General features: G+C 39.4%; 1 protein-coding gene and 1 long non-coding RNA gene across 2 annotated transcripts in view; one reads left to right on the top strand and one right to left on the bottom strand.

Moving 5' to 3' along the window:
• LOC119728598 overlaps positions 1-12630 on the top strand; it is a 30138-nt gene extending 17508 nt beyond the window's left edge. Inside the window, exons 3-4 of the long non-coding RNA XR_005271080.1 lie at positions 5508-5622; positions 11303-12630. This is a non-coding gene — a long non-coding RNA (uncharacterized LOC119728598). The remainder of the gene's footprint in view (positions 1-5507; positions 5623-11302) is intronic.
• LOC119728597 (perlucin-like protein) lies at positions 6956-8580 on the bottom strand. Its single transcript, XM_038200894.1, has one exon. It carries the CDS (start codon positions 8373-8375, stop codon positions 7587-7589), a length of 789 nt encoding a protein of 262 aa, XP_038056822.1. The 5' UTR covers positions 8376-8580; the 3' UTR covers positions 6956-7586.
• Positions 12631-21038: the final 8408 nt, after the last annotated feature.

The raw sequence follows: 21038 nt of genomic DNA, 5'->3' as shown, positions 1-21038 counted from the left end.
ACAACTCGGTGTTGGTAACCTTGTCATGCCGAGTATGATCCGGAGGCAGTTTGGAAGATAGCTGTTACGATATACGGCAAGGGACTTGGTGATGACCCATGTCGTACAGCCATAACAGGACACTGCTGATTACAGTTGCATGTTGCACATTTTCCACCGCCTTGCATTGGTTTCACTGTCTTTTTCCCAGAGGTGTCAGTGCAGTGCGGTATGTCTTCCAGTGTTTCAATCCTGCTGCTGGAACTATCGTCGTGCTTTTGCTCTCCTCTGTCGTATAGTCTGCCTCTTTTTCAAATCAACCATAAGCTGCAAGAGAGATGCAAGAGGTCTTTCTCCATATGTCTTTCTGGTATTTTTTTACACCTTGAGTTGCCTTTATATGCTGGCGCATCCATTTCTGTGGGATGTGGCAATCATGTCAAAATTAAGACCACCATTAGCCAACCAAAATCTGACAGTGTTTACAGGTTGCCTAGTGATGCTAACTCGCCAGTTTCATATCAAAGCAAATCACTGTCAGCTTTGATTGAGAAGATGATTGCGTTTGCCTCTGGAATTACCGGCATAAGTTCATAAGCAGGACAGCAAGACGTAATGCTGGAGGAAGTAATCTAAGCATGTCAACAGGGTGGGGGGGGGGGGGGGTCACTCACTACAATGGTGGTGACACCCCCCTCCCTATTAATCATTTTTGTTTAATAGCAAAATATGTGTCCATCAGCAAAAATGCTTTGCTGCAACAAATAGTGCCACCAATAGTATTAAAGGTACCAGTAGAGTATATCATTTGTCATTTCTGATCATTCTCATTCAGGCAATTGCAGCTATGCGATGTCACACACTGAACCGATGATTTATAGCAAGTGCGTGTGCATAGTGTCAACGCTTGCGCGTACCCATTCACGGCTTCACCTAATTCAAAACAAACTACTAACGGAAATTGACAAAAATGTGTCACTGGACACATCTTAGGAAATGACCTTATTTTATTGTTTTCTTCAAAATGACAGCATGCCAGAGAGAATAATTTTTCATGGAGTTCAGTGCCATTGCTATCGTTAAACCATGCTTTTAAACAATAATTTTGTCAATTACTTTTTGGATAGCTGCAAATTATATACTCTACCTTTAATGGCACTGCATCAGTCAGATAATGGTTACCGGAACCCCGCCCCTTCTTTGCTCAGCACAGGGACTTGCCATCTAACAGTAAGGACTGGTCTCGTCCGTCGGCAAATGTGTTTTAACCCCTACCATTCAAATTGGTTTGTGTCTTGATGGATTGGAATTCGATGTATAACAGGTTAGTAACCAGAGTTGTAACGAGTCACTGATTTTTTTAACACACGGGCTATATATGTATGTGCGGTGACCCATGCAGCATCATATTGCTTTCCTAGGGAACCAATCAGCGATCGAAAAAAAGTTTGATGGCTCACCCGACAACCGAAGTTCAAATTGTCCACGTATTTCCAGTGGTGTATTTGGTCACTGGAATTTCGACAGGCATTATTGACGACAGCAGAGAACATTGTGTGTCTGTCCTTGGTGGCCCTTTACACGTAAAACAGTGAACTATTTAGGACACCCGTACTGTGAGAAAATTAGTTGGATGTTTCATCCTTTGCTACCAGATATTTAGGTACAAGTGCTATAAGAGCAACTATTATATTATTATTGGTAGTACTAAGGAAACAAATATCACAATGTAAATAGGGACACCAAAATTTTATCAGTTCCACATTTGAACGCTGTTTTCACAAAGTGACCAACAACCTCTTTATTGCGAAAAGGTCATCCCAAGGTAACTGCATTTGAAGTTAATAATCCTTGTTTTCAAATCACCTTACCCCTACTCAGTCTTTGTCACTTGGTGAAAACATGAAATGTTGTGGGAAAATGTTAATTTTGCGCGTCACATACAGAGGAGCGTGCATGTCTGTTCTTTTTTAACATCGTTTGTGCCGGTGCCTCCATCCTGGTGCATGTAGAGCAGTTCATGATTTCTCTAGCCCTGCTAACGCGGTGACTTTTTGACAATTCGTTAAAATGAGGAAAAAAACGCAGAGTTCCAGCTTTTTGTCAAATGTTTGTTTACGACAATTAAGAAAGTAAACAATATTTTGCTTTGAAACTTGATCAAATTGATCTTTGTGTCAAATGTAATTAAATGGCCCGCAAACCTCAATATCGAAAAATTATTGATTTTCTAGGTTTTTTGTCGCTGCGTGAAAACAGTGTTGATTTATGGAATCACACATTTCGCCAAATATAGCAGTATCACACAATGTAATATTTCTCTAAGAATATTTTCCGGTTTTGTTTGTTGTAAATCTGATTTGCTGTTAACCTAATTACAACAAATAGTGTTGTTTCTGCAGAAAGACAATGTATTAGTTTTCAGTTTAGCATGTGAACTTGTTACGGATGGCCTTCCATGTGTCACAGAGCACCTGCCTATGTTCGCTCTGCATGTACACCAGAAACAGCGCCCCCAACACCATCTGCATTACTGGCAATTTGGCAATTTTGAAATACCTATCTAAGGCAACAACAGCAGAATACAAGAAATAACCATAGGCAAGAACAACCATGCTTGCAAATAACAACACCAATATTTTCGGGAAAGGCCTATTTAAGTCTTTGTGGATTTGAATCAGTAGCAACAGGATGGTACCAAATTCAGTGACAAATAAATTCACCAGGAAATAATTGGAATGATTTCTGACTTTGCGACAGAAAATGATAGAGCAGATAAGCCACAAGTAGATAAAACAGAAGATTGTTCCAAATACAGTCATAACCACCATGAGTATAGTTGGCAGCGATAAATCAAAAGGAGCCAGGGTTGTTAAGCTAGAATCGTTATTCTCCATTTTGATTTACCGGTAGCTCAACCAAAATGTCTAGAACTCTTGTTCATCATTCAGAGATTTCCAATTGTCTGACGTCACATTTTCCCCACATATAGTCACAGAACAGTTGTAGATCAACCATTGAAAGCTCATCTTGAAGCAAAGGTAATATCTGTCAAATCAAGTTCATTGAAATCCATGCACATGTCACCTTACGTTCCAATGAGTAATGTGACATAACGTGGGATTTCTTGTTTGGTCGAGGGAGTGGAAGAAACAGTGTTTGTTTCAGATTAACATTAACTTGTTAGCCCGTGTTGACTGTACAAAGTTTGAAGTGATTCCCTACCACTGGAAGGAGTTGGCTACCTTTGCATACATCAAAGCAAACCTCAACGTGACACATTCCATTTATTTGGGCAGGTCCTCTCCTTCAAGTTGAAAGAATCCTCTTTATTTAGTAGCACAGGCACCTTGTAAGAAGCTTGGTTGCTTTGCTCAGCTTATTTTACAGGCATCATCACAGCTTGCTTGTGGCAGTCAGTCGGAAGTGACGATGACGTTTCCACTGAGCCTTGGTGAAATGATTAAGATGTATTGTCAGCCCCTCTGTGACTCCACTTGTGACTGTGCAGACCAAGCTAAGATGCCCAAGGCCCACCAAAGGACGGGCAGGGGATTCTTTCACTGGTTTGGTGCAGGGTTCGTGGCAATGTTGACGAGAAAGACAAAAGTCAACAGCCTGTGTACTGGAGCTTTGTCCCATGTCATCCTGTTTGAACTACCGGTATATCTACGTGCTTTTGCTGTCCTCTAGTGGGCACGTGTGGTCTAGCAGTAGAACACAGGATTCATGATCGTGAGATTGTGGGTTCGAGCCCCGCTGTGGCCATGTGTGTTGTGCCCTTGAGTAAGGCACTTTACCTCAATTACTCCTCTCAACCCAGGTGTTAAATGGTCGGCATTATTCAATGCTTGGAAGGTAACAGCCTCGCTGTGGAGGAGGTGTGGCGATCCCCCCACAGCAGCATTTCATGGACTCGAGTCTGGCCCAATTGCTTCAAAAGAGAGATGGGCACTCTGTTCCCGTGAACACAGATTCGTCCCCTTGCTGTCATCTATTGTAGAGTCTGCCTTTTTTTCAGATCAACACAATCTGCAAGAGAGATGCAGACAGATGTCTTCTTTCTCCGTATGTCTGTCTGGTATTTTCTGCACCTTGAGTTGCCTTTATATGCTGGCACATCCATTTCTGTGGGATTTGGAAATCATGTCAAAATTAAGACCACCATTAGCCAAACGAAATCTGACAGTGTTTACAGGTTGCCTAGTGATGCTAACTCTCCAGTTTCATATCAAAGCACGTCACTGTCAGCTTTGATTGAGAAGATGATTGTGTTTGCCTCTGGAATTACCGACATTAGTAGGACAGCAAGAAGTAATTATTGCTAGAGTCAGTAATCAGAGCATGACCGGGGGGGGGGGGGGGGGGGGGAGGGTGCTAGAATTGTCGTGACAACCCCACCCTATTTAAAAAAATTGGGGCGAAATTGTTGTTCTGTCGGCAGAAAGTTTGTCCATCAGCACAAATGCTGCAACAAATAGTCCCACCAATAGTATACAAATATTGAGTGGCTCAGCGTGGAATGGGAGGAATATTATCGCAAGGTAAAATCTGGACTTTTCCATTTCACGAGGCGAAGCCGAGTAAAATGGAAAAGTCCAGATTTTACCTAGCGATAATATTCCTCCCATTTCACAATTTAAAGCCACTCAATATTTGTTTTATTTAACTGACATATAGATCCTTGTCATTTGATATGTTTGAACTTTTATTTCCATACAAACCTGGAGGAAAATGTATTTGTCTCTTCCAAACCACCCCTTCACGAAAATGTTTGAACCCAACGCTGTAGCGCTGGCTCTTTGGAACAATACGCGCTACGCGCAACGCTGAACGCGCACACCAGCATGCATTTGCACACAAATACCGCGTCATGATCCTAACTGTTGAATAGTATTTCCCATTCCCCATGGGCGGATAGTACTTTTTGAGCCGTGGCATGAATGGGAGCAATAACGAATGCCACGTGATGTGAGTTCCACCAATCAAATGACTAGGATCTGTATGTAAGTTATATAATATTAAATATTGTCTGCTTTTAATTGTACCAGTAGAGTATATCATTTGTCATTTCTGATCATTCTCATTCAGCCGATTGTACATGTAGCTAAGCGATGTCACACTCTGAACTGATGAAATATAGCAATCGTGTGGGTGTGCATAGTGTCAACGCTTGCACGCACCCATTCACGGCTTCGCCTATGAAATTCAAAACAAACTACAGAAACGGAAATTTCCAAAATTGTTTCACTTGACACATCTTTGGAAATGACTTTCTTTTATTGTTTTCTTAAAAATGACAGCTTAAAAATAACAGCATGCCACAGAGAATAAACTGACAGTGAATTCAGTGCCTTTACTACATGTATCTTTAAACCATACTTTTCAACAATAATTTTGTCAATAATCTTTTGGATAGCTACAAATGATATACTGATTTAATGATATATAATGATTTAATGACACTGCATCAGTCATATAGGCCTTAATGGTTAAACCGCCCCCCTCTTCTTTTGTATTTGCTGCAGCACAGGGACTTGTCATCTAACAGCAAGGACTGGTCTCGTCTGTCAGCAAATGTGTTTTCACCTCCCCCATTCAAATTGGTTTTGTGTCTTGATGGATTGGAATCAGAAGTAACAGGTTAGTAACCAGAGTTGTAATGAGTCTCCGATTTTTGTGACTTTGTTGAGTCATTTTTTAAGAAGTGACTTGAGTCGAGTCGAGTCATTAATTCAAGAATGTCTGATGATGAGGGACTGAATTCAAGTGGAGTCATTTGCTCGCAGTGACTCGAGTCAAGTCGAGTCGAGTCATATACCCTTAGGGACTCGAAGGTCTTTCAGTGTTTTACTCCTGTTGCATCTGTATCTATGTGCTTTTGTTTTATCATATCGTCTGCCTCTTTTTCAAATATCCCACAATCTCCTGCAGACCATACAAACATATTTTATGGTTCTCCATAGGTCTTTCTAATATTGTCTGATGTGTTATGCAATACCATGCCTTGTGTTTAACAATAAAGCCATGTTGTAAGTTACGGTCATTAGAAAGGCCCTCTAAAACAGGATGAATGCTTTGGCAGTTCTGTGTGATTACCAAGTCATGTCAGAACACAATTGACCTAAGATCGCGGTAGAATTGCGTTAGAATCGCGTCAACGCAGCTTGTGAAATATTGTCCAGTGATACAAATGGATGCGGAACGCGCAACATCTGAGACAAACAAAACTTAGCGTACACAAACTTCATAGGGTTGTCTAAGGGGCGTGGCCAACTTGCAAACGGCAATAGGCCAATACTGTTTATAGCTAATGAAATATTTACATTGTTGCAAGTTGCCTCGCGATACTTATTCTCCACTGTCAAATTAAGGTTTGCCACTGTCAGTTTTGATTGACAGGATGATTGCATTTTGTCTTTGGCATTATTACCAACATCAATATTAATGTGAGACGGGATTATTCACAGAGGCAGTATCTACGGTATGAGCACGTCACTATCATCAAAGCAGTAATTAAGGTTTAATCAATTCAAAGCCACCATCAACCTAATTGTAATCCTGTTTTAGTATAAACGTTCTCTCTGTTTGATGTTACAATTGATCTTGTATATCACTGTCGCCATACCTAATGACTGTAATGAGCTGAAATCTCTCAGGGATTCATTTCTGGCCTTAACCCACCTGTGAACTTTTGAGTTAATTTTGTCAAGTTGGATTTTTGGGCCAAAGATGAGTATTTTTGATGACCGCGGATATGGAAAACTGTTTAGAATTGGGAAATGTTTTGTAAAAAACTTAAATGTTTGTTTCCTCCCTTGTTCCTGACTGTAGTGAGCTGATATCTCTCAGGGATTCATTTCTGACCTTCTTTTTAAACATTTGACTTTATTTCGTGACGTTTGATTTTTGGGCCAAAAATCAGTATTTTTGATGACCATGGATATGGAAAACTTTTTTAGATTTTGGACAGTTTGGTAAAAAAACCTGAAATGTTTGTTTTCTCCCTGGATCCTGACTGTAGTGAGCTGAAATCTCTCGGAGGTTCATGTCTGGCCTCTATGTACCCACCTTGTGTGAACATTTGACTTAATTTCGTGAATTTAGATTTTTGGGCTAGAAATTAGTTTCGTTGATAATTCCTAAGAAAAAAACCTTTTTCATTTCCAGCAAACCTGTTTCAAAAATGTACATAATAAATGTGAATTTACATGCAAGTGCTGTAACGATGGTAACAGCATTGAGGTGTATTACTATGACAATTATTAGTAATTGCTAGAAGAAAATGCTATAGAAAACACGGAAACTCAATCTACTTGCTCAACCTTAAAAAAATGCAATGTTAACGTATATTTCTTTAGCTTCAAATCCTTTACTAATATAATATGATTAGTTATTTACATTTTATGTTGAAAGTTGACGCATTCTTGTTAAGCACACAAAATAGCAGATTAAACAGCTACGGTATTAACATGATGACTGCCGACAGTTAGCAGTTTTGGTCCACTCCCGAGTATTTGAATCCAAACGAAGGTGTCCTTTACTTAAAGGATGAGTTTGTACACTATTTTTTAAAATCTTAATTTATATATCCACTGTGAACGTAGTTATCCAAAACACACCTCTGAGTACATACAGAAATAGTCCGTCTTCTGAAAGTTGTCTTTATCTTCAGAGCTTGTGCTGTTGTTCAGCTGGCATATTTTCTTCCCTTCTTCGTTTTTCTTGATGTTGAAGGAGCGGCATTCGGGCTCCTTGGCGCAGGCCGAGCCACAGGCGGCCACGCCCTCGGTGATAAACTCCCGGATGTTGTGGTCGAGGAGGCAGGTTGAGTTTAGAATGCGGCCGTGGGTGTCGGTAGAGAGGCAGTATTGACGGGGTTGGGTTGGGAGATGAGTGTATTGAGCCTTGCGAACACAAATAACCCAGTGAGAGCGATCACAGAAATCATCATCCATCCTGTCATGATGTCGTGCGGCTATTTGAGCGCAATCTTGATTGCCTCCTCCATCATCATCAGGTTGCCCATTATCCCATACCAAGAAGGGCTCGCCTCCTTCCTGACCGTCACACTCCCAAGTTCCTTCAACTCTTTTGTCATTGCAGGCAATCCAGACTCTGTATTCCCTGCTCTCTTTTTGTGCCATTTCTGTCATTAAGTTCATTTCCTTGAGGGAGCAAGGAGCAGCCATCTTGCCTCCCATGTCTTTGCAAGCTTCCTTGGCTGCATCCCAAGAGAATAGTGAAGGAGTGAGGCGATAACACCCGTTCTGCCACAATTGCCACTGAGGTGGGCAAGAACATTTGACAGCGGGTTCAGACGGGCAGATGTGAGATCCTAACACTGTGATGACATAAGTGATGGCCAAAACAACAAAACATTTCAGCGAATACATGATTCGTTTGGCACTGCGACAAGCAACAGATCAAAGTAATTCAGTAGAAATGAGAGATATCACTTTTCATCCAGAGCTGGTGAGTACGGAGAGAAGAATGATCGTCACAGCGAACACTTAATTGACGTCACTTGCAGAGCACAACACCTATTCTAGTCACCCGAAAAGCTAGTTGCTATGGTACCACTTTGAATGGCAGTTATTGATTCACTGTCAACCTAGAACTGTCCAGCTTGTTTTTATATTAAAAATGTGCGGTCTAACCTCATGCGAGGCAGTTTCATATTGCCTAATGGTTAACTGAACAAGTAAAAATGGTTTCAGCCAAACACCCGAGGGACGCATAGTACCTGAGGCAAAGCCGAGGGTGCTATGTGCCCCGAGGGTGTTCAAAGTCATGTCCCACATCACAGCAGTCAACAGTTGTTTTATTATACCGGTACGTCTAACTTGGATTCGAAAACAAACAGCAGTAAACACAGCAATCATGACAATCGAACTGCAACTCACATGCATGTCACGTGCTGGAAACAGCCGCTTGTCTGCTAGTTCGCTGCTCCCACTCATGTGTAGAAACATTGTGAAAATAGCGTGGGTACCAACGATACAAGCATTTCACACAGTACCTTGTGTGACCATTTGACTGAATTTCGTGAAGTTTGATTTTTGGGCAAAAATGAATATTTTTTTATGACCACTGATATGGAAAACTTTTTAGATTTGGGATGTTTGGGTAAAAAACTAAATAATTTGTTTTTTCCCTGGATCCTGACTGTAGTGAGCTGAAATTTCTCAGGAATTCATTCTGGCCTCTTCCCACGTTGTGTGAACATTTGAATTAATTTTTTGAAGTTGAATTTTTGGGGCAAAAATGAAAATTTTTGAGGACCGCGGATATGGACAATTTTTAGATTTGGGACATTTGGGTAAAAAACTGAAATGTTTGTTTTCTACCTGGATCCCGACTGAAGTGAGCCGAAATCTCTTGGGGATTCATTTCTGGCCTTAATCCACCTTGTGTAAACATATGACTTAATTTCGTGAAGTTGGATTTTTGGGCCAAAATGAGTATTTTTGATGAACGTGGATATGGAAAACTGTTTAGATTGGGGACATTTTGGTAAAGAAATAAACATTTTATTTTCTCCGTGGATCCTGACTGTAATCAGCTGAGATCTCTGGGGAATTCAATTCTGACCTCTACCCAACTTGTGTGAGCATTTGACTTAATTGTGTGAAGTTGGATTTTTGTTCCAAAAAGGAGTATTTTTGATGACCACGGATATGGAAAACCTGTTAGATTTGAGACAATTGGGTAAAAAAATAAATTGTTTGTTTTCTCCCCGAATGCTGACTGAAGTTTGATTTTTGGTCAAAAATGAATATTTTTTATGACCGCGGATATGGACAACTTTTTAGATTTGGGACATTTGGGTAAAAAAACTAAAATGTTTGTTTTCTCCCTGGATTCTGACTGAAGTGAGCTGAAATCTCTTGGGGATTCATTTCTGGCCTTTACCCACCTTGTGTGAACATATGACTTAATTTCGTGAAGTTGGATTTTTGGGCCAAAATGAGTATTTTTGATGAACGTAGATATGGAAAACTGTTTGAGTGGGACAATTGGGTAAACAAATAAGTTGTTTGTTTTCTCTCCGAATGCTGACTGTAGTGAGCTGAAATCTCTCGGAAATTCATTTCTGACCGCTACATAACTTGTGTGAACATTTGACTTAATTTTGTGAAGTTGGATTTTTGGTCCAAAAATGAGTAACTTTGATGACCGTGGATATGGAAAACTTTTTAGATTTGGGACATTTGGATAAAAAAACTGAACCGTTTGTTTTCTCCCTGAATCCTGATTGAAGTGCTAAAATCTCTCGGGGATTCATTTCTGAAGTTGGATTTGGGGACCAACAATGAGTGTTTTTGATGACTGCGGATATGGAAAACTTGTACAGTCACAAATGGATTTTTTTTATGATGCTAGATATGGAACATTATAGTTTTTTGGGGCATTTGATGGATTCCGTAGAATTTTGTTTCTTAATGGATAGTAACTGTAGCATTTTGTGATGATGTCAGGTAAGACGTGGTAAAAATTAATGCAAATCTTTGTTTTCTCACTTTGTTTATCTGCATGGAGTTCCTTGGCCGGTTTTCAATGCACTTGTTAATAATCAGCCAAGTACATTCATTATCTTTGTCTGAAAAAGCTGAAATCTGCTCCACTCTTATACTAATCTTTATTACTTGAATATATCCCCTTCTGTTCAAAATGTTTATAAATGAGAATTCTGTTTTTGAAAAACATGGTTGCCGTTGGTTACAGTTTTTATGTCAAGTCTTCTTGGTTCACCCTGTAAAAATTCAGTTTCAATTTCAGTAAATTTAGTTCCATTTAATTGATGTCCTGTTCTGTTATTCCATTTATTTCCTTCATTGTCCTGAGGCCCATTGCTGCCATAGTGTTGATGCTAAAGGCCTATTCTGAACTTTGTGTTGGTGGTGTTTTTTGGGGTAGTCACAAAAAAGGCCTGTATCCTTTGCATGCATGGATGAATATCAGTGAAATTTGTTCAGAATCTTGTCAATACCCAGGTTGAATGTTGGCCGAAGAGAACAACTTGCAACCTCTCCTGTTTTCATGGGAGGTAAGAAATTATCCAAAGGGACTTTTGTAACTCGCCCTGTACAATGTGTGTGTTCCATCTTTACTTGCGTTGAGTTTGCTTGAAGATATTTGTTTTTAAGACCGCAATTCTGGAACTTGGAAAATGTAGTGCGTTACTGCGTTTGCATCCCACATGCCACTCAGATTGTGGCCTTCTGACATGTGGGACGCAGACGCACAACATTATTCCATGTTCCACTCACGCTCGTGGGATGTAGAAGACTCATGCCAACTGTTGTTGTTTTGTCAATAGGAGCTTCAGCTGATGAAACATGTCAAGGATTTTACGGCAAATCTCTACGAAGCCTTCAATCAGCTACCTCCAGATCCAACACACAACCTTTGAATGTCAACTCTTTTAAAAGTAGTCTTGATTACTACACCTCATAAATATTCATGTTCAAATTGGAGCATGTCATTGGCCAATTCTACCGTGTGTCTGGAAAGTAAAAATGATACACGCCCAGTTGACGTCTCCCAGTGAGTATCCAGCTCAGTACCATGCGGTATCTTTTCTGGTAGCACCAAAAATTCCCTCTGGAACCAGTGACACATGCAAACATAGTCTGTGGCATGAAGTAACCTTTATGGAAGCAGTCTGGTTTTTGTAGTCCTTGTAACTACTGCAGTAAGGCACCAGACTATTTCATTGACTGACAAAGAACTTGAATATCTTGTGCTGAAAGAAGATACAAAATCTATGAAGGCCGTTATCGACAAAGCATTGAGGCCACTAAAAAGGCAGCGAGGCTACTAAATATTTTATGAGGTGTAGTAAAACAAATACAGCATGGTTTATTTCTGAAAAATAGTTGAAATTACTGGTCTCGAGGTGTAGGTTGGCTTTGCATCGGGAGGTAGTCTTGAAGTTGACCTACATCTCAGGACCAGTAATTCCCACTACTTCCCCACAAACCATGCTGTAAATGTACATCCACTCGTCCGAGTTGAACCTCTAAGACTTGTCTAAATGTCAGTGATTACAATATTAAACTCATTGAGTTTCAATCATAAAAAAAATTGGCAGGGTGAGTAGTACTGGGTCTTTATACTGACTGTCTTGGGTTTTTTTTTCAATGTGAAGGAATGGATATCACTAGGCCGTTCTTTGATTAAGTATGAATTACAATAGCCCTAAATTCTTGAAAATAAGCTTGATATTTGGGAAGAGATGTAGGATATTAGTGCTGCATTCCATATATATTATATCTAACTCCTCATATTAAAAATCCCGTAACTTCAAATTTTTTAAAGTAATTTGAATGATTATTGTGCTAAAAGAGAGCTTATGAATGGGTCTTTTGTATCCTGGATCTTTTAATTGCTACATGCAGAACTTCACTAAAACAATGGTCCCGACATTTGGGTTAGGTTTTTTTTACTCACCAAGTATAATGTATATGTACACTACTGGAAAAACTATGACTAATGCATTGTGGAGCACATGAGGATTAATAGGTATACAGGAAAGAATCTTGAGGATTAATAAGTATACAGGAAAGACGAATGTTAAAACTTCAAAAAAAAGTAATGATGATAATTAAAGAGTGATACATGTAATTAACTAAAAGTTAAAACAAATTGATAATCTTATTGTGTCTTAATGTTTGTGCTCTACTCGTTCATTAATCAAAATAACCCTTCCCCCGACTACTTGTTCCTTCCACAGTATACAAGGTAAAAGTGACATGAATTAATAATTTTGTTTTCTTAAAAATCAATCATATTTGAAACACCAATGAAATGTGTCTTAAACGAGCATGTTCATTCATCTCAATAAAAGAATTACTGAAATTGATGTATGCTATCAGAAGTAAATGCATGTTTTACTGAAAGAACCTATTTTAATAGCTGTCCATGGAATGCCTTTGGAAGCTATTGAGCTAAGTGAGAATACACACAACCATTTAAATACAAATGAGATTCATTTAATAAATGAAGACTGAAACGTTATTTTTACTGTCAGTTTATGTTTTGGATATATGAGGAACTAGCCATTTTCTTTTCTTTTCTTTTCTGAAATTATGGTTTTCCCTTGCAAGTTCTTCATTCATCGAGATTGGAAAACGTCCATGTTTCATTGAATTTAATGGGTATTAACTTCATCAGTTCGTAGAATGGTAAATAATGATGATAAGTGGTGGACAGCAGAATTATTCCTATTAAAATAGACGTAACTTGTGAATAGAGTATGCAAATTACGTGAAATTTCCACAGTTACGGTACCAGTTGCAAATTGTAACAAGTCGTAAAGATGTTTATGAAAAGTTTGTAATTGGAGGCAAACTAAGTGCAGTAATGTTATAGTCCCGTGGTATTTATCACACATCGCTATAAATCTAGGTAAAAATCTAAAGTATGGTGTTCTATATGTGTCATCGGCGTCGCACTTTTAAGCTCTGGCAGGGATCACTTTGATAGATTTCATGCAAGACTTTCATGCAAGACAGCTAGAGCTTATTGTGCATTCGTACTAGTTTAAGGTCTAAACGCGCGCTTTGTCTGTAAGATATTTCATAAACCAAGAACCGCACATTCCGTTGGCCACTTCCTCTTTGGTTGCTATGTGGCCATCATTATACTCCGCCTCCCATCCAGGTGTGGGCGTGTTACCATGCCAACTGATTGCTTCGTTGTACGTGCGTAGTAAGTTTGCTCCAATCGTATGCGCCGGCGGCGTTTCGTGGTGCGTGTAGGAACGGCAGATGTATTCACTGATGTGATTGGTGAATAAGTGGACCTCACTGTATCCGCGTTTCTTGGCGAACTCCTCTGTTATCGCCATAAATTTCATGCCAAGCCCGGTACCCCTGTTGGCCTTATCGAGGCACAGTCCGTCGAAATACACTGCCCAGGGCCTGCCCACAACAGGGATTAGTCTAACATGGCCAATCATGTTGACGTCGTGGTGTAACCCGTCCAATGGATGTTCCAGAAGCCCTAGTGAGCACGGTAGACCAAGCTTTTCTCTTCTTACGATCTCTGGTAGGAGGTCAGCCTTGCAGTGTGACCACTGGGCTTTCAGTAACTTGGCACATGCAGGTATAAGCCCGGGTACGCATCGTAAAGGCATTAACAAATATTCACTTGCCATCTTGAACTTTCCTGCACACGCTTTTCATAAATGCCAAAACATTGGTGTCGATGTCACCATGGCTTCACCATGGCTTCAGCTCTTTTACAGTTATGACTGTTTGATAACAGCGTGAAACGATTGTGACGGTGAGGCAAACACACGATGGTTTCTATCCAATAGGGCTGAGATGTAAATTTGCCACTATGGAATAAAACAGAAAAACACCCAGGCTCAGATTAAATACTGTAAAACTGATGTAAATAATGATAATAAGGCCCAATTTGGAATTAAACAAAGGTAGTGTTATTATTCTTCTTATTATTATTATCCATTTGTAGTTATGAAACCAAGGATGCCTTAAAGGCGTTGAGCTCGCATAAGCTTGGTGGAAACAAAACCTGTAGAAAGGAGACAGTGAGAAGAAATTACAGTTTTAGAGGTGGGAGGAAAGCCCCAGAAGAAACCCACGGAATCAGGTGGGGACTGAAAACCCAACCCACATGTTGGCCCACGCGGGATTCGAACGCGGGTCACAGCGGTGAAGGTGGGGAAAGAACCGCTACGCCAACCTGACTCCCACACTTCATTTCATCCATCACATCAAATATTGACGCAAAGTAGTCCTGCGTGCATAAATGTTTGATATGCATTATCACATAAATATTACAGGGTGTATCAATAACGGATGAGTATTTTAAAATAATTAAATTTACTTTAAGGGTCCATGAAGTGAATTTTTCTTAGGAACATATTCTGTGCAACTTTCTACTCCTCATAAATATATGAAAACTATTTGACATCCCATTTTTGGTTAATTTTATTGAAAGGTGCACTTCTTTAAACATTGATTTTTTTAAATCACGCTTTTCCGGACAACTGAGGACGTTGTTGCTGTGATGTTATTGTTATTTCAGGAAGACACTGTTCAGTTAAGGGGTTTTATGTTCAAATTTTGAACCCAAAAATGTGGTTATTGAAATCTTTGTGAGAAAAGTTTGCTCATTGGCTTACTGCCGTAATGTCCTGATACAACAACGAATCACAACAACAAAAATTGACATTGAGGTTTCTGCCTGAAATGACATCACACTTTTGCTCATGAATATGGAAATTTGCATAGGACCTTCAGTACAAAAATAAAAAAGGCACAAAAATACCCTTGAAAATGGCAAAACATAAATTGAAAATATAGGGTTAAATGTGACACAAAGGCGCATTTCCAATGATTGCTTTTAAAAAAAGGGTTTTCACGCTCGCACGGCACCGGCGTGAAGTCAAACTGGATGATGATGCCTAGCGGCGATATCCAGTCAACTTTTTGAGATTCTGAGTTTCTGAGGTTTTGGTTGGGCCCTTTAATATAATACTGTCTGCCATAGTGGTTGATACTGTGATTGCATCTCAAGTTGTGGTTCACCAGTTTTCCATTGATACCTTTCTTGGAGCCCTGCCATCCTTTTTTCAGGTTAGGCCGATCTATGTAGTGAAATCAACTGTCCAAACATTGTGCCGTCATAATGTTGAAAAGGGAGGTTCCAACCGTATCCGGGGATGGGGAAGTGGAAGGTTTGGCCCGGGAAGGCAAGGGGCATTATCATTGTTTTTACGAACGAGGACAAAAAAAGACAATTTTCCCAAGAAAAAAACTACCCGTTTTGCCCCAGAACCTAGCCCAGGTTGGACGAAGTCTTCAATGCATTACGACTGATGGTGCCAGTTTATAGTACATGCAGTGGCGTCGCCAAGGGGGGGGGGGGGGCACGTGCCCCCCCCCCCCCCCCTGGAAAACCGAGTGCCCCCCGAGTGCCCCCCCTCCCATCTGAGATTTGGGTTGGTAAAAAAATATATATATATTTTGTTATATTCAACTCCCATATCTTCAGATCGAATTTAGCATCAAATGTGGCGCCATTTTGCATCTAGCCCAACCTCCGTATGCGAAAATTTTCCAAAGGGGAGGGGGGCACCCCCTCCCCTTAGACCCCTCCCCCAGGACGGCGATCCGTATCCACCTAAGTGCCCCCCTCCCCATCAAATGCTGGTGCCCCCCCCCCCCCTGTGCCCCCCAGACTGAAAAGTCTGGTGACGCCACTGAGTACATGTAACATTCCTCTGGCGAGGACTAAACACATTTTTCTTCGCATACTTTTAGTGTGCACACACTGTAAACTGGCCTTTTGTTGTAAAGGAACGCGTGCAGAACGGGAGGTAGCTGGAACAAAAGAATGCGTTCCTGGCGTGCGCACGCATGCGAACGGTCAATGTATTTTTGGTGTCTCGCCTAAATTTGGCACACCCCACACACCAAAGATCTGAAACCGAAATAATTTATAGGAAGCCTCTAGTCCTCAATAACTGACCATCAAACATAATTCGGACATGTTGCATTTTCGGTACACTTTTTCCTGAAATCCGCATTAAATATATAAAATAAAGTAAATTTGGCGGTGAAAGCCCATTATGTTATGCCATTGTCACGTGACAGATACACCCCACACACCTGAAACCAAAATAGAGGTATAGGCGGGACACCACTCTTTAAGATGAGATCGGCGATTTGACTTTTTTACCTACACTGTTTGGTACATTTTGTCTCGAAGTTTAAGTTTAATGTTGTACAACCGCAAAATGCTATTTTTGTTCGATTTTTCTCAGGACGAGTATCACATGATTCATAGTTGCTCTAGATCTGAAACCAAAATAATTTTTAGGAAGCCACGAGACCTAAGTAAGTGACCATCAAACATAATACTGACGTCCTTCATTTTCGGTACACTCCTCGATGAAATCCGCATTAAATATATCGCTGCCAGTTTCACTCAGGTCGTTCATGTACGACTAGAATAGACTCGGCGGTGAGAAACTGATGAAAAGAGTCTACAAACACGTACAAGTTTAACGTTGCTTTAGAGTTTATTTTCCCAATTTTGAGCACTTCATATCTTGGACTCCCTCCGTAACGTAGGGAGGAAAGTGAGTCCACCTGGGCCTACCCCAGAACTCAAATCCTGGATACACACTATACTACTGCACACCATCGACGTTTTTGGCAAGCTCGTGCTACACGTCATCAACGGTGCTCTGTCTCCCATGACAGCAGAGGTCAAAATATTAGCAGATGCAGTGGGAGGCTGAAAGACCACACCTTCCGTTCCACCGAAACGGTGCGAAGTTATCTTAATATTTTCAAGTTGCTCAGAGGGATATTGATACCAGGAAAATCATGGCAGTTTTAACATTTAGTCTACCTTACCATTTAACATGAAACCGTCAAAGATCATCAAAGTAGGTAGGACTGGTAGGTTTCACCATGGAGGAATAAGAACAGGGTCTCACTCAGTTGAAATTTGAAAAGTGGCAATGTTTCACTTTCCTGTTTCTCATCACCGGAAAAAAAGTTCTCTTGATTCGGGGAGAAGATATAGGCGCTTGCCCGTTGACAGAATTTCACACTTTGATTTTATTCCAGTACCATCACCCTGAAGCAGCTGAACAGCAGTTGCGGGTCTCAAATTGTTTGTTCCCCAACCAAACCGGATGGTTGCAGAGTGAAACAGTATGATTATCGTCGTGCACCCATCCATGCCTCGGCACGACCAGGCCGGGACCTGTCAGGCAATACGTTCCGCGCGGATAACGACGTGCACAATGCACTATAATGTACATTGTTTTGTACATGTAGGTGAGTATACATGTACTAAGTACATGTACATTGTACGTGTGTAGGTTCAAGTCTTCACAGGGTGACCGTTTTAGTCGATTTTCGGCTAACTTTGACAGAATTTTTGTAAAAAAAACCGGGTTTGACAGAAAATTTGACAGAAAAGATTTTTTTGGCAGATTTGTGGCAAGTTTCTGTAAAAATGGATATTTGACAGAAAAACAGCAAATTTGAAGAAAAATAGTATATTTGTTTTAAAAAGCTTCCATTTTTATCAAAGAAACCCTTGCATAATGGGACAGGTTGGCTGGTCTAGGTGCTGAGGTTTACCGTGACCGTCATCTGCGTTTTGCCTGAAATTTACACAATTTTATAACATCTCTATAGATTGGTTTACAATGAAATTTGAACCTTAAATAAGGCAATACTACAACATCTGCATGTAATTTTTAGTGTTTATTGTATTTCGAGTAATTCTGAGAAATTTGGCAGTTTTTGATGAATTTGGCAGATTTTTTTTATGAATCGGACAGATTTTTGAATTGCATTTAGCAGACTTTGGCCATGACCTTACGGTTGCCCTGAGTCTACAAGAACCCGTTTCAGAAGGAAACGTCAAACAACGTAATCGTTTTCCAGACAATAACTCAAGGAATACCTGTCGTAACGAACTGATATTTGGTCTCTTGCTTGGTCGTGATGTCGTAATGAAGCCTGTTGAAGTTCAGAAGGAAATGTCAAACACTAAGTTTAATGAAACCTAAACAACATAGTGTGGTCAGAGCACAAAATGCAATCCAAATTAAAGTCAACTTTGCTTGGAACTAAAACATCATATTCGTTGTGGGCACTATAAGCCAAAATACTTCCTGTGCCGAATGGAATTTTTTTGTTAATTGGTCGTGATGCCATAGACAAGGATGTGTAATTTCAAAAGAAACTGTTGAACACTTAATTTAATACAACCAAAACAATAGAGTGAGGTCAACAATAAAAAAAATACAATCCGAAAAAAAGTCAACTTAATAACGACAAAATCTCAAGATAAACACATTGCATTAAAATGAAATCTCGTCCGATGTTTTGCAAAGATATTTGACACAAGAATTTCGAATATTGACGGGAACCGTGGAAGACTGAATTTAATATAATAAAGAAAGGACACTCCGTATTATTTTTATCGTCATCTGTATTTCTTCAAAAAAAAGGGCGCGCTATAAAAACACTGCTCACCGCGCGCCGACTTCTGTCCATTCGTGATGTAAACATAGTTATTGTAACGACGAAATCTCAAGATAAACACTTTGCATTAAAATGTAATCTCGTCCAATATTTTGCCACGATATTTGACACAAGAATCTCGAATATTGACAGGAACCGTGAAAGAATGAATTGAATAAAATTTAAGGAAATTGCAATGTTTTAACGTTAAAACAAAATTTGAATATTACGTTCATGACAATAAACCACTCGATGTTCAGAGCAGTAACTTGAGAAATACCAAATGTTTTATACTGAAACTTCCTCCAGTAAATTTATAATGTGGTGTCACATTCGGAAATTTAATTTGACGAGAATTTACAAATAATATGAGCACAACAACTTAGTGTGTTTAACTTGTAAATACATTTGGAATAAATGTCGTCGTACATGACAACAAAAATATGGATCGGGTGATAAGTCACGATTTACTGATTGAATTTAATTGAAACTCCGTCCAATAAATCTTCATGATGTATCACACTCAGGAGTATATTTTCATGAGAATTCGTCCGACGAGAACGAAATTTAGTCCAAACAAATTCAACAATGAACACACGTTTTCGACCAGGAGTATTCGATTTCGTCTCGTCTACTCCAAACATAGTTATTCAGAAATCAAATTCGTCTAATTGATTAATATTAAGACGAATTTGATCTCTGAATGCTGCCATTCGGCAACAGCTTAGACGGATTTGATCTGTAATAATGACTATTCTCGACCCGGTGACTGAAGAGGGTGACCAAACTTTGAAATTGAACAGTAGATGGCTAAATTGGCTTTGTTAATAGCGTGTGCATTTTGTCGTGAACGAAATTGAATGTTAGAATTAGTGAATTTGAATGAAAAATGTTTTAAAATAGCCGGGAAAACCTATACTAAACATGACTCTCCTTTCATGAGAAAACACCTTTATATTTGATGAGCTTCCCTTATATTTCAAGCAATCATTGTCGACTATTCCATGAGATCGAAAATGCTCAAACACACAACTAGACTAATTTACTTCAAGCATTTCTTTTAAATGTGATTGATATGAGAATTTGATCCGTGAATGCTGCCATTCGGCAACATTCTTCGACAAATTTGATCTGTACTTACGAATAAACTCGGCCAGGTGTTACCATACTTTGATATTGAATTGTAAATGACTAAATTGGTTTAGGTAAAAGCGTGTGATTTTTTTTTCTCTGACAACATTGAATGTTACAGTTTGTAAATTTGAACGAAACATGTTTTAAAATAGCTGGGAAAACCTATAAGTAGGCCCCTACATCTTCCTATTTATTCCCCCTAATTTTAAGCCTATCTACCACTGTTAATTAAAAACTTTCTCCGGTATACATTTTTGATTTTAACAATTTGTAATGACCTACATGGTGAGTCAAAAAAGAAATTAACAGAGTAAAAAAAATAGGAATAGAGAATTGTCTTTTAACTGTGACCATTTTACGAAATTTACATGTTCTATTCTCAAGTTGTGTCTATTTTAATCAAGAGGTTGCATAATTCTGCTGTTCACCACCATACCATTCAACATTGACGTTTTCACACCTCCAGAAATTAACGAGAAACTGACTTGTTTCTTTTATCAAAAACACAAAATCTCAAAAATAATGTTTGAGTCGTGATTTAAATGAATGAAATCTTACTTGAATTTTGCATAGCTGCGTGTAATCTGTATTTCTCACTCAGTTCAATAACTCATAATAGCATTCTGGAACAGTTATTAAAAAAAACTATTTTAGTTAAACATGCATACCTACTCATAGCATGGATCAATTTCAGTAATTCTCTGTTTTTCAAATGAGAGGATTAACATGCTTTAGACGTGATCATCTTTGTGTGACATTATCAAGAAAACAATCATTTATCCAGATCACTTGCATTTAATTAACATTTCGTTGAACGTGATATATGACCCCATTCTGTCGAATTTGAAAAAAAGAATCGCCAAACAATTAAAATAATATGAACAAGGCAATGTAGGG

The sequence above is a fragment of the Patiria miniata genome, unplaced genomic scaffold (assembly GCF_015706575.1).
Source record: "Patiria miniata isolate m_02_andy unplaced genomic scaffold, ASM1570657v1 HiC_scaffold_20, whole genome shotgun sequence".
NCBI lineage: Eukaryota > Metazoa > Echinodermata > Asteroidea > Valvatida > Asterinidae > Patiria > Patiria miniata.
This window is presented reverse-complemented; position numbering and strand designations above follow the sequence as displayed.

Excerpts from the sequence above, each read along its gene's own strand:
- LOC119728597 (XM_038200894.1), bottom strand. The coding sequence starts at position 8,375 with ATGTATTCGCTGAAATGTTTTGTTGTTTTGGCCATCACTTATGTCATC.